Source organism: Nymphalis io, chromosome 27 (assembly GCF_905147045.1).
Source record: "Nymphalis io chromosome 27, ilAglIoxx1.1, whole genome shotgun sequence".
Lineage (NCBI taxonomy): Eukaryota > Metazoa > Arthropoda > Insecta > Lepidoptera > Nymphalidae > Nymphalis > Nymphalis io.
In genome coordinates this window covers 7,146,454-7,161,213 of record NC_065914.1, presented here as the reverse complement: position 1 = coordinate 7,161,213, position 14,760 = coordinate 7,146,454, and the positions used below count along the sequence as shown (strand labels likewise).

The window sequence follows — 14,760 nt, the reverse complement described above, 5'->3', positions numbered from 1 at the left end:
GATATCAGGTGGACGTTGTGTACACCGATTACTCCAAAGCGTTTGACAAAATCTCTCATTCTATCTTAATAGCAAAAATGGAGTTCATCGGTGTACATGGTGACCTCCTTAGATGGATCAAGTCATATTTATTGAATAGAAGTCAAGCCGTTACTGTGAAAGGATATTGCTCATCTTTTCTACCAGTTCCATCTGGAGTCCCTCAAGGCTCACATCTTGGACCACTGTTTTTTAATATATATATAAATGATGTTGTTTCGGTATTTGCATCTTCTAAATTTCTATTATATGCTGATGATACAAAAACTTATAAAATTATTAAGAGTGTTGATGATTGTATTAGTCTGCAAAAAGATTTGAACTTACTTAGCGATTATTGTACTACCAATTCGCTGTTTTTGAATATAAAGAAATGTAATTGTATAACATATACCAGAAAAAGAAAAGTGATCATTAAGGGTCCGTTCACACAGACCGGCTCGGAGAGCATCGGCCTGCTTTTTTCTTTTCACACAGACCGGGTCGTATACGCTTGGAATTGGCCGGAGCGGAGCCGCCAACTATTTCACATCGACCGGCTGGAAGAGATCTGAAAGCGGGTGCGAGCGAGAAAGAGCACGCAAGCGGAGCCGGTCGGCTCCTTTTATTACTTCACACGAAGCGCGTTCAGGCATTTTTAATGACAAAAAAGGTGCAAATGCAAAAATAAACTTTACTACAATCACTCAAAACACTGTTTCCAACGTGATAAAAATCTGCTCTCCTCTCCGAGCCGGTCTGTGTGAACGGACCCTTACAACTACCGATTTAAGGAAGATGATATAAAACGTGTATCAGTGGTCAAAGATCTTGGAATAACACTCGATTCTAAACTTCTTTTCGATGAACACATAAATTCCATAACTTCTAAAGCGTTTCGTATGCTAGGATTTGTGCTGAGGATTTCCAGAGAGTTTAAGCGTGTTTCAACTTTTGCTCTTTTATATAAATCATTTGTGAGACCTATTCTAGAATACGCTTGCACTGTCTGGAATCCACGGTATAGTAAATATATAGAATTCATCGAAAATATTCAGGAAAAGTTTTTAAAATATTTAAAATTTTCGTCTATAAATAATTTGAATCAAATAGAAAAGATACCGACAACTGAACAGAGACGACTTGAACGTGATATGGTGTTTTTATATAAATTGATCCACAACATATTTGATTCCCCTTATCTCCTTTCTAAAATAAATATCAAGTGTCCTCGCCCTGGTAGTCGCAATAAATCTATTTTTGATTTTCCATTGACAAAGACTAAATATGCAGCAAATGCATTTATTAATAGATCATCTAAACAGTACAATAAAACATTTATTGAATGTGATATATTTCATCTCTCCCTTAAAAAATTCAAACTGCAAGTAAAAGAAATATTATACTCTCAAGAGCCTTAATTTACTCATGCATTTTTAATTAATTAATTATAAATTGATTATTTATTATTAAATTATGTTTTCTTGATTTAAAAATTAAATTTATATTAAATTAAATTATATAAATGAATTATATAATTTCATGCACCTATTAAATATAAAAAATGTCTTGTTTTGTAATTACTTATGATTAATTTATAAATGGAAACTGTTTTGGTTTATGAATTGTTTTATATTTTTTATTTTATTGTAATTATTTCACTGTTTGTTTCCTGTACACTAAATAAATAAATAAATAAATCTGTCGCGAAAACAGATTTCTATGTGCTTACAATATAGCTTTTTTTCTTTTCATTAAAAAAATCGATAGTGGTAATGATAAAGGCAATCATCAATATACAATATTTTTAATCTGTGGAAACGACCTGTCAACGAAAAAGGCGGGAAAATGAAACGACATTTCTAAAACATACATTTTATTCGCTTATAAATACAGCTGTAAGGCATTTAAAAGGCTGGATTTGTACTATAATAATATATTTATATAACAAATTACCTCGTTACGCATACTTGCGTTGCTTGGAATGATTTAAGAAAGGATTGCGAAATTATCATAACGGGTTCATACGATTCGATTTCAGTTGACCAACAACTGAAACGTACAATACATAAGTACATTTTTAATCAACATTTGTATGTATGAACGTAGCATTTACGTCTGGGAATCCCCTAAAATGTCTAGGGGACGTATTTGACATTAAATTAAATATAACAATTAAATTATTTATACAATTTTTCTCGTAAGGAATTCCTAGTTAATAGAGGCATCAGAATATCTGGACTGTGGACTTACCAGTTACGAATTGAACAATGATTATTTCGCCTCCTTTCCCACAATCAACAAAGCACATACTAACACTATATATATATAATTTCAAAAACATTTAAATACGTGGAAAGCCGTGTTTCTTATTTGTGATATGTTTTTTATTGTTTTATGTGCATACAACTACTTTATAACAATCATACTTATACGATAAACATTATAACAGATTATCACAAAATAATATTAATTACAAAGCGAATTTTAATAGCTAATTTAAAAAGACACATTTATTATCGCGCCCTGTGATGTTGCCAATTGAAAAAAATATATTAAGTACACAATATTTAAAAAAGTTCACGTTGATTCTACATAATAGTTAATTTTATATGGCAAGTTAATTTATACATAAAAATAAGTGTACATTGGTTGCCCATTATTACGTCGACAAACTTCATTTTGAAATATTTTGACAAGTCTAAATGTTGATACTCTATCTCGTACTACGATGGCGTTAAGTTTAGACATCGTATTACAAAAACACCAAATACATTACAATAGTAAAATTCATAATTTTTCCGACCGTTGATAATCTACGTGACTCTATCCTGGTTACCGTTGGACCCCAACCTTCTTACCTAACCTCACTTTAATTGTTTTATAATTCGACTTTGCTGGTACAGTCATATTAGAAAATCTATATTTACTTCTACTGTTACCTAAAATGTCACCCAACTTTATTCAACTAAACGGCTAAGTAGCCCATCACAAAAGTCTATATCCATCGCTAAAGCAATCACGATATTAAAGTGCACAAGTGTGTGAACAAACATGTTTTCCCTATATAATCCCTTGAGATAATCCAATATTACTGAGGCCAGGTCCAGGACCTATGAGTATATAACAGCTAAGATACTACCATCGCGTAATATTTTCTCTTATTGGCCCTACCCAAGATTTGAACCTAGAAAATCAGCGAACATCTTCGAAAATAGTCCAGCATATTTTTCCCCTCAAAACCATAACATAACCTTTTGGATTCTGATCTCCTAAAAACAACCTAACCTATGATCATTGTACTAATAATATTTAGTTAGGCTATAGAGCACAGACTATATCGTTGGGTTTTGTAATTTATTCATATTGCAACACTTGTATTAAAATTCAATGTGACTTAACTATTTAAAAAACAAAATTGACAATTTAATGATAATATTTATCGCATTAAAATTAAGAAAAAATATCTTAAGAACTAAATGTATATTAAACTAAAAGGATATTAAAGTCAACTATTTACAATTGTCTAAGTACTTATTCTAATACATAATATTATATATACATATATATATAATATATTGTGTATTTGTCATTGGGTCATTTTGTTTATTTAATAAACGTATGCAACAGATAAAAAATAAAGATTTCAAATTGACGTTTTCTTCTACAAGTCGTTTGAATTTTCATATTGAAAAATAAGTTGTAATTTTTTTCAATGTTTATATTTTTATTGTAAACTGTTACAAAAATATCATTAAAGCGTTTTATGTTAATTTATTTATTGGCAGTTCGTATAAATCGTTAGTAGCGATAGAAATGAGATTCATATCCGATTATGAAACAATAATAATATCCTGGGAAATGATTCACACACGGCCACAAACTGAGCAGAGCTTGTACTATGGAAACCAGACTGGCCCGACTTGGAAATTGTACCCAGGGCCTCCTGGTCTGCGGCCTTGCATCAAGCCACTGGACCAAGGAGGCAGTTACCGAGGACAGTAATCCATAAGTATACCACAGCTAAGCGAAGGCCTCACAGTGTAAGTTTGATATATGTGTCGTACCATAATCTGATATATAATTATTAATTGTATGAGTATAATACTCATCGAATCGACTAGTAAGTACTGGGTTATCGATATAGGCCCGTTTAGCACGAGATCACAGAATCCGGTATTAGAAAAGAGATTTGTATTCAATCTTATATACAAAGGATATTTAAAAAGAAAACAGATACATACTTAATATGGCACTGTCATTATAATGTACTGGTGGTATGGCTTTGTGCAAGCTCGTCTGGGTATGTACCACTCATCAGATGTTATACCGCAAAACAGCAATACTTGATATTGTTTTCCGGTTTGAATGATGAGTGAGCCAGTGTAATTACAGGCACAAGGGACATAACATCTTAGTTCCCAAGGTTGGTGGCGCATTGGCGATGTAAGCGATGGTTAACATTTCTTACAATGCCAATGTCTATGGACGTATTGGCAACAATTAAAAAAATATCAACATCACCATTTTTTAATAATCGAAAACGTTATTGATATAGAAATTAAAAAAAAAAAATTATGAGAGGTACTCACGAGAAATTATGTGTAAGCGTGGAAGCTGACCGATCACGCGTACTTACAATAACAAATCTCACGCTGACGAGTTCTCGAGTGACGAGAGATTCTCGAGTGGCGACCACGAAACGGAAGACGCAGCATGGGCGGGCCCACTACAAGGAGGACCGACGACATAAAAAGAGTCGCGAGAAGCCGTTGGATGCGGGCAGCGCAAGACCGGCCACCATGGAAATCCTTGGAGGAGGCCTTTCCACCAGTGAACGTCTTTCGGCTGACATGATGATGATGAGATATTACGTACGTTAAAACGGCAAATTTCGAATTTTCACCACAAACACCATTCCAAGCTGGCAAAGCCGCGGCTTTTACTAGTTTTTAATAAAACCCAATCAATGATTGACTTCGATACCTTTCCTCTCCGAACCGTACACCAAAATTTTTCACTTACAAATAGAATCACGTAGGTAACATCGTTAGAGCGTATCTGGTCAATTAGTCAATTTGAAAACACTCATCGATTGGGAATATCAATTGAATTTCGATTAGTAACAGCCTGTAAATGTCCCACTGCTGGGCTAAGGTAAGCTCCTCTCCCTTTTTGAGAAGGTTTGGCGCTTATTCCACCACGCTGCTCCAATGCGGGTTGGTGGAATACACATGTAGCAGAATTTCGATGAAATTAGACACAATCAGGTTTCCTCACGATGTTTTCCTTCACCGAAAAGCACGAGATGAATTATAAACGGAAATTAAGCACATGAAAATTCAGAGGTGCTCGCCCGGGTTTGAACCCACGTCCATCGGTTAAGATTCACGCGTTCTTACCGCTGGGCCATCTCGAATTTCGATTACTGAATCGAAATCAAAGCTCTTTTGAAATTTTATCGAAACTTTGGAAGTAAAATTAGGGGATTTTTTTTGTATTATAAATAGATATATATTAATCGAGAACTATTTGAAGCGCAAGCGACGAATCACATGGAATTTGTAAAGGTTTGTGTATTTTTACAAATTCTACCATTGGAATGGACTATTGGAAATATTTAAATTATTTTCATCAATTTATCGTAATTACACCCTTATTTTTATTTACAATCGTAAGTTCAATAAATCCTCTATATCTTTATATCATATAACATATTATATATTTACGTCTAATGATACATAGACGGACACTATTGTTCGTAACGACGATGAAAGAGTAACTATCGAGTTTCATACCGGTTCTTCTCGATAGAATCTTATAATCAGAATCGGTTGCTTGTAAAGTTATTCAAAAATGATATCGTATTTTGATGACATTTCTTATATATTATAATATGTACTGACATAAAAGTCACTTTAATTAAATTTTCTTTAGTTCCTTTATAATGCCACAGGACAATCTTTTAGACGGCGTGTTTTTGCTTCAAATTTGTAATGTGTATTTTGTTCTTTTTATTTTAATTGTATAAAAATGTCTGTATATAATTAAAAAGATAAATAAAACAATATATCAAATAATTATTAAAGTTCGTTATTGTATTGTGGTATATAATAATATGTGTAAGGGTTATTTTAGAAAATAAAGAATTATATTAAAGCTGGAATAAAAATTGACTAGTACATCCATTGTTTAAGGCATTGTATCGATAAAATAATTTGAAAACAATAAATCCCACTGTTGGACAAAGGTCATACGTATTAAAAACGATTCGGTTCAACACAGATTTCCTGACACATACCTGTTACGTTTATGTAACGTTAGCAGATAAAAAAAAAACTAAGAAATATTTGATATATTTGAATTAAATCTACACCTTTTATTCACTGAGCTATATCGGTTTTATTATATATTTAATAATAATAATATCCGGGGACATTATTCACAGACGGCCATCTGAACCCAAACTAAGCAAAGCTCGTACTAGGAAACCAGACAACTGATATACTACATATACTACTTTTATTTTGTAAATACATACTTATATATATATAAAATTACACCCAGACTCAGGACAAACAGACATGTTCATGCACACAAATGTCTATCCTGAGTGGGAATCGAACCCACAACCTTCGGCGTGAAAGGCAAGAACCCACTACGCCAACCGGCTCGTCAATATATATATTTGCTTTTATGCAAAAGCTTATTATAAAGTTGAGTTCATGGATAATAGCACAAATTAAGAATGAAACGATCGTCTCCTGGCTATTTCCTTTGAACACATTTAAAAAACCCGTTGAATTTCATCAGTTCTTCTCAAGTAATTTCTTAACCAAACCGTTTGCAGTTTCTAATTTGACAAACAATAAACTAATAATCCTTCTATGTTGAATAAATGATTTGTAATTTCATTTAATTGAATATCAAATTCAAATATCACTTATAATAAATATACCAAAATACGAAAGAGTAATAATTATATTGAATATTTCTTAATTTTAATGATTATGTTTTTATTGCCAATTAAAAAAAAATATATATTATATATTATAAAAAAACATTAAAGAAATAACAAACTGATTATTTATTTGTTGATTCATCTCGTTCCTTATTTAATTAAATTTAATATTATTTTTATAATGACATATAAAAATTGCTTGTACGAGCTTACTTGAATTACATATATTTAAGTTTATTACTTTACTTGTGTATAATGTATAATATAGACAATTCTTTGTTACCAACTCGGGTCAGATTTTATATAATTTTGTATATAGTTTAGCTTTATACAAAATCATTTAAGACAATTCTCTTATAACAGTGAAAACACAATTAAAATCCGACCTTTATATAATCTGTTCTTAAACTAATCTAGCAAAACACTGGACGCTGATTGGTCATCAGCTACCATAGACCAATGACGTTTGAGAAATCAACTAAATCTATGATCTAATATGCGCGAGCGCATAATATACGAACGAACGCAAGAATATATGATGATATTATGAGACCATCACTTTTTTTTTGTAGAAAAATGATTATAATATATATATATAATATAATAATAACATATAACAAATTATATATAACACTTAAAAAATAAAATCACTTAGAAAACATATCGAAATATTTTTTTTTTAACGCTACGCAATTTCGTTGTAACTATCGTTTGCGTTCACATCACTATCTATAGCTGGCAAGTTATCGATAACGGAACTTATTGTCTCGGGAACCGAACTATCGTCAATTAAATTAGCCGTGTTAACGGGATTAACCGAATTAACAGAATTAACAGTATTAACGAGCATATTATTATCGTTGTCTGAATTAAAATTATTGTCAACATTTGAATTATCAACTATATCAACAGAGGTTACGTTATTATTCGAATTATCGGATATATCGATGACATTGACCGTCAAATTATCGATATTCGCATTAGAGTCGACACCGGATGCTAGGTCCTCGTAGCACGGTGGCATTTCTACATTGCTCCTTGCCTCGTTCTCCGTACAATCGGTGTTACCTTGCCCGTTAATCCCCTCCCTGCTCAAATACTCAGGGGGGGGACCGTACTTGTATCGCATTGCCTCATTGTAAGGGGGGGGCCGTGAGCTGTCCATTACTGGGTAGTTCTCGAAATTAGCTCCGAGCAATCTTATCGTCCTACCGTTGAGCGTGTACGTTTCCCGCGAGTGTAGCCTAACGAACTCAAGGTCATCTATGTTGATTTCCGCCACGTTCGGCGTATCCGGCCTAGGCTCCTCGGACCGCCTCCCGAACCTAGGTATGCTTAGTTGGAACCTACCTAGCTGTAACGTCAGGGGCCGCTGAACGGACAGCTGGTCCATGACCCTGTCGATCGTGTTCCGTCTGAACGTTCGCCGCCTGAGGAACTCTATCGGGGTCGCCATGTAGTTCAGCTCGCGCGCCGTCAGGTCCGGGTTGGTGAAGTACATGTCGGTGTCGCAGTACGTCGGCGAACGGTAGTCGAGGGTTCGAGTACGGTTCGTCGGCGAGTTGGTCAGCGAGGCGGACCTGACGTCTGTCATTTCAACGTCACAGCATTGCGTGGGTACCTGTAATACGAGCATGCGTTCTTTAGGAAAACTGAAAATTAACTGGTTTGCTTATGGTTTAAAAAATAATCACACGCAACACAAACGCACACAATAAAAGATATCAGTATACATAGTAGGAGGATTTTTATATACATCAATAAAATAAATAAACCTAATATTTCCAAATTTGCTCTACAAACAGTTCTTGATAAATAAATCTCTATTTATAACTTATATCATATATACAGTAACAGCCTGTTAATGTCCCACTGCTGGGCTAAGGCCTCCTCTCCCTATTTGAAGAGAAGGTTTGGAGCTTATTCCAGCACGCTGCTCCAATGAGGGTTGGTAGAATACACATGTGGCAGAATTTCAATGAAATTAGACACATGCAGGTTTCCTCACGATGTTTTCCTTCACCGTCAAGCACGAGATGAATTATAAACACAAATTAAGCACATGAAAATTCGGTGGAGCTTGCCGGAGTTTGAACCCACTATCATCGGTTAAGATTCACGCGTTCTAACCACTAGGCCATCTCGGCTATATCATATACACAATAATAATAATAATTGAAAAAAAAAACTAGTTACACGCAATATGAATAGATTATATACATTTTATACAACTAATGACCTTACCTGTCTATACCTGGAGCAGAATATAGCGGATAGTCTCGAGAGTCCGAAGCCCCCGTTGCAAGCGGGGTCGTCGTTGGCCTCGATCGGTGACTGAGGTGTAGTTGGACTGCCGGCTTCCTGGAATAGAAAAAAAAATATCGTTAAAACACACTATATATAAGCTTTTATTTATCCATATAATATTCTAATCGACTGACTGACTGCCTCTTTAGTCTAGTGGCTTGATGTAAGGCCGCAGACACGGAGGTCCTGGGTTCGATTCCCAGGTCGGGCCACTAAAAAGTTATTGGGTTTTTCTGTCATAAAATTCTCAGTAGCAGCCCGGAGTCTGGAAGTTGGAAGTGTGTTCACTTAATGCCTCGGAAAGCACGTAAAGCCGTTGTTCCTGCGCCTGAATTCTGTCCGATCGTGTCGGATTGCCGTCCCATCGGATTATGAGAGTTAAGGAATAGAGAGTGCACCTGTGTTTGCACACACACTTGTGTACTATAATATCTCCTGCGTAGCTGGCTAAACTTTCTTAAGATTAGCCGCCGTGGCCGAAATCGGTCTGGAGGACATTATATTATTATATTAATCGATTTTTTTTAATAATAAACAGGTAAGCAGACTGGAGAATATAAGAAATATTATTAATCTTCCTTTATTTGCGCCAATGCGCCATCAACCTTGGGAACTAAGGTCTCCCACACAAAACCGCGAATTCGCATCGCATCGCAAATATCTGCGAATTCGCACGAACGCACCGCAAGAATTTCCGATCTGCTTCGCATCGCACATTCCTGCGATATTACGACATCCTTGGTGACGCTATTTTAGTCCGCTCTGAGACAGCTTTAGAGAAAGACGCGCGGCGCCTGCGCCGCCTTCTTTGTTTATAAAAAAATGGCGGAATATGATATAGATTTTTTAATTTCTTTAATTGAGGAGCGTCCCGTCCTTTGGGACACAAGTGATGAACATTATAAAAATAAATTTATTCATCTAAAATAATCAAAAAATTTATCTTCTTCAGTTCTCAACGCATAGTACTTTTGAGTAAAATAGTTCCCATCAGAGTTCATAATCGTAATAAATGGATGAACCCAGAATATTCTTTTTCTTTTATATCTATTTAACAATAACAGCAGTGCAATAATCTTTTTGCGATCCATCTTAAGCTTCCTAATAACACGTCCAGTACGGCTGACTACACTTGAAGGAATGGTCGCCCTACCAAACGGTTTGCCGCACTAAATCGTATCGCAGAAATTCGCATCGCATCGCATCGCATCGCAGTTTTGTGTGGGGGCCCTAAGATGTTATGTTCCTTGTTCCTATAGTTACACCGGCTCACTTGCCCAATATTAAGTATTGTTTGGCGGTAGAACATATGAGTGGGTGGTGACCATCCACACGGGCTTGCACAAAGTCCTCTACCATCAAGTAAAATATACACCAGATAATACACTCACGGAGGTGGCCTGCGGGCTGCGGACGGGGCTGGCGGCGCCGGGCTCCAGCAGTCTGGCCGCGGCCGCTTCGTAGCGCGGGGGGTAGCGGGCCTTTATAAAATAAATATATTTAAAGACAAAATTTCGAGGATACTGTAATGTTGTTTTTAATTTTACCTATAAATAAGGCATATTACCTTAACACATGATTATATATATGATAAAAAAAAAAATGGATATAGTATTTTTTTATTTCCTAGCAAAATGTGAGATTTAATTGTACTCGATTGGCTCCGTATTTAAAAGGATAAAAAAAATAGTAATCACTGAGTTTCTTGGCGACTCTTCGCGGTAGAATCTAAAGTCGGAACCGGTGGGAGGTTTATATATAAATTAATCTTGTAAAATGGCAAAAAAAAAATGTACATAATGTAATGTTCGAAACCTTCATGAGTTTACTTGAATAAAGTACTTTTGATTTGATCCCTATGAAGTTGATAATGAATCAAATGTATATGCCCCCCCCCACTCACGGCGTAGTGGTGCGCGGTGTCGCGGTGCGCGGCGGCGTACCCGCGCAGCGCGGCGCGCTTCATGTGCATCTTGCAGAGCGCCGACACCAGCAGCACCACCGCGATCATGAAGATCAGCGCGCACGCTGCAACACACACACGCGGGCAAATCGTTATTGTATCTGGCAACTTACAAATGTTGCCATAGACTTATAATTTCAAACATATATACCAATACAAATTATAAAACATAACGGAACATCGCTGTCTTCTTTTTTCAAATGTCAAATCAATAATGATAGAAAGAGAGACAGTAACAGCCTGTGAATGTCCCACTGCTGGGCTAAGGCCTCCTCTCCCTTTTTGAGGAGAAGGTTTGGTTTGGTTGGTGGAATACATATGTGGCAGAATTTCAGTGAAATAAGACACATGCAGATTTCCTCACGATGTTTTCGTTCACCGTCAAGCACGAGATGAATTATAAACAAAAATTAATCACATGAATATTCAGTGGTGCCTGCCCGGGTTTGAACCCACGATCATCGGTTAAGATTCACGCGTTCTAACCACTAGGCCATCTCCGCTTTAGAAAGAGAGACAACAACAACAGTGTTTAAATATAACACCCGTGTCAATATTTAATTAATTTAATCCATATTATTTATTGAATTTTTTTAAATTATAAATTATATCAAGATCTGACTTTTTCTTTCCAATATGAAAACAGTAATGATAGAAAGAGATGAATCAATGTTTAACTGAACAGCCCGCTAAGCAATATGTAAGTAGGTCTCTATAATACTAACCGGTGACCGTGTATATAGTTGACTGTATGAACCCGTAATCGTCTGGTGCGTGCCTATCTTCAAATAAAGGCGGAAACTCGACTTCTACATAACCTGAAAATAAATAGAAATATATATATATATTTTAAGAAGCCGATGTTATATATTAAGAAATACATTTTATTATAACATATACAAAAATTGTATTATAAAATATGTATCAATTATAGGCTAACTTTTATAAGGCTATTTTTTATTTTAGTTACCCGTTAATAGTCATATTGAAAGCCAATCAGTAACAGCCTGTTAATGTCCCACTGCTAGGCTAAGGCCTCCTCTCCCTTTTGAGGAGAAGGTTTGGAGCTTATTCCACCACGCTGCTCCAATGCGGGTTGGTAGAATACACATGTGGCATAATTTCAATGAAATTAGACACATGCAGATTTCCTCACGATGTTTTCCTTCACCGTCAAGCACGAGATGAATTATAATCACAAATTAAGCACATGAATATTCAGTGGTGCTTGCCCGGGTTTGAACCCACGATCGTCAGTTAAGATTCACGCGTTCTAACCACTAGGCCATCTCGGCTTTTTTAAAAAAAGAAAGCCAATCAATCGGCATAATTTATGAAAAGCCCGTAAAAACAAGTAAAGAGGGCGGGGGGGTGTATTTAAGAGGCCAGTTACGTTTACGATAGCCGGATGATTTGAGAAAAACCAAAGTTTCTATTAACACTTTAATTAATCACTAAATATTATATTTAGCTTAATCCTAAAGTTACAATATTGCTCGATGCTGGATGCAGATGTTGAATCATAGCTTATATATAAACTTAATCCTATGAGACAATACTGATTACTGGATCACATATTGAATAATTATTTCATCCTAATATATAATGCTGAAAATGCTGATCTATCGGATTAATTTAGGTGGTACGTGCAGAGCTGACTCGCGGCGGCGACTGCGCGCACCTGCTGCGTCAGCAATCCTCCCTGAGGTGCTGTACGTAACGGGCCTGTATATATTTACCCGCCAGCGTGGAGTAGCGGTGCTCGGCGCAGCACGCCGGCTCGCGACACAGAGCGGAGCCCGCCCGGCAGCACGCCGACTCCGAGATGCAGCGACCGGATGAACAGTTCAGCTTGTCGTTACCTAAGACAATGACAGAATTTGATAGTTAATCTTTTTTAAGATACAACTTATCTCCTAAAGAAAAATTAATAGTCGATTCAAAAGTTGAATTAATTACATTTGATTCGAGTAGGCTCTTATAAACCATTTTGAATCAAACTATTATCAAGAATATTAAATGTAAAGCTACCATCAAAGTTCAGAATGTAGATTCAACCAATCGGTAAGAGGCTCGATAGTTACTTATCCACCAATTTAATTGAATAGGTATGTTAAATGTTCTTGGTGGGAGGACTCTGTCCAAGGTACCACATAGTCATCACATATTAGTAAAGCAATATTTAGTATTATAGTGGGCATAGAAATAACGTGTTTTATCATATATACAATCTATTAATGGATTACAAAGTATACAAGGGAGCGACTCACGGCTGCAGGGCTGCGGCGGGCAGAAGGGCTGCGCCTCGTCCTCGGCGTGCAGGCAGTCGCGCCAGCCGTCGCACACGTAGGCCGGCAGCACGCAGCGCGGCCCGCACCAGAACGCGCCGCGCGCGCAGTACGACGGGCCTGCACAGCGGGGGCGTCAGGTCGGCCGCTCGCGCGCGAACGCACGCAGCGGCCACACTCACCTCGAGGTTGCACCAGTATGTACAGCGTGCTGCTGAACGGCGGCGCGGAGCACATGTAGTGACCGCTGTCTGACACCTGCAGATTGGTCCGTTCCAGCTTACTGCTCACCGATGCCCCCCCGGCCGGCTCTATGCTGAAAGGTCTGCAAGAAAAGTTTATTTTGTAACAGTTAACAGTGCCATGATAATATCCTGGGATATTATTAACACACGGCCATCTAATCCCAAACTACTGCTTATTTTAGTTAGCTCGGACTATAAAAACCAGACAACTGATATAATACATATATTACTTTTCTTTTATAAATACATACTTACATAGATACATATAGACTCAGGACAAACAGACATGTTCATGCACACAAATGTCTGTCCTGGGTGGGAATCGAACCCACAACCTTCGGCGTGAAAAGGCAAGTATCTACCAACCACGCCAACCGGCCCGTCAAATCACATTACATTGTAATCACATTGCGAACAATGCGAACTGTTTCCTTGATTCTTACCTGCCTCTATCCGTCCCGTTGTCATTCACATAGTTCCACACATAGACCCTCGGCGTCGTGTCCCCCCGCACCTCGCAGACCAGAGTCAAATTATCATGTTCCTGTCGCACGATAATATCTATATACTCGGTGTCCCCTGGACTGTGGAGGGCTAAGAATGGCGGCTGCGGGTCGCTTGAGCCTGCGAATCAAAGAATAAATAGTGAGACTAGCTTTTGTTTTGATATGTCCCCAAACCAGCGCTTATGTTTTGATAGCAGAGTAAGAAGTGTTTAAGTAGATGGATATGAAGAGTTAAGAGTGACAGTTTTGGACTTGCAGGAGGTGCACCACATAAATATGAAGTTCTAAATACTTATTATCTGCTTCACATATATCCATTCTATCAAATAGAGTGGTCCATTTATATATCTTGGTGAACAGCAAAGAATACAGACATACATAGAAGACTAATTCTTATAGCTGTGCTGGAGACAATTTTTATGACGTTAAGCTGTCATAGACACAAGGACACCATAATATCCTCAGCATATAA

At 36.8% G+C, this 14,760-nt stretch overlaps 1 protein-coding gene across 2 annotated transcripts in view; it reads right to left on the bottom strand.

The window, feature by feature from the left end:
* The window catches only part of LOC126778824 (uncharacterized), a 63,141-nt gene that overhangs the window by 46,739 nt on the left and 1,642 nt on the right, over window positions 1-14,760 (bottom strand). Inside the window, exons 2-10 of one of the 2 annotated variants that reach the window (XR_007670237.1) lie at window positions 14,226-14,406; window positions 13,720-13,862; window positions 13,520-13,657; window positions 12,989-13,111; window positions 11,975-12,067; window positions 11,190-11,314; window positions 10,678-10,767; window positions 9,224-9,340; window positions 6,539-8,600 (exon numbers count right to left, since the gene is read on the bottom strand). Coding sequence is in view for 1 of the 2 variants with exons in the window: in XM_050502525.1 (XP_050358482.1) it covers window positions 7,665-8,600; window positions 9,224-9,340; window positions 10,678-10,767; window positions 11,190-11,314; window positions 11,975-12,067; window positions 12,989-13,111; window positions 13,520-13,657; window positions 13,720-13,862; window positions 14,226-14,406 (1,946 nt within the window). In the remaining variant the exon portion in view is untranslated. Of the gene's footprint in view, window positions 1-1,877; window positions 8,601-9,223; window positions 9,341-10,677; window positions 10,768-11,189; window positions 11,315-11,974; window positions 12,068-12,988; window positions 13,112-13,519; window positions 13,658-13,719; window positions 13,863-14,225; window positions 14,407-14,760 lie in introns of those variants that run through there. The other variant, XM_050502525.1, reaches the window with a different exon arrangement.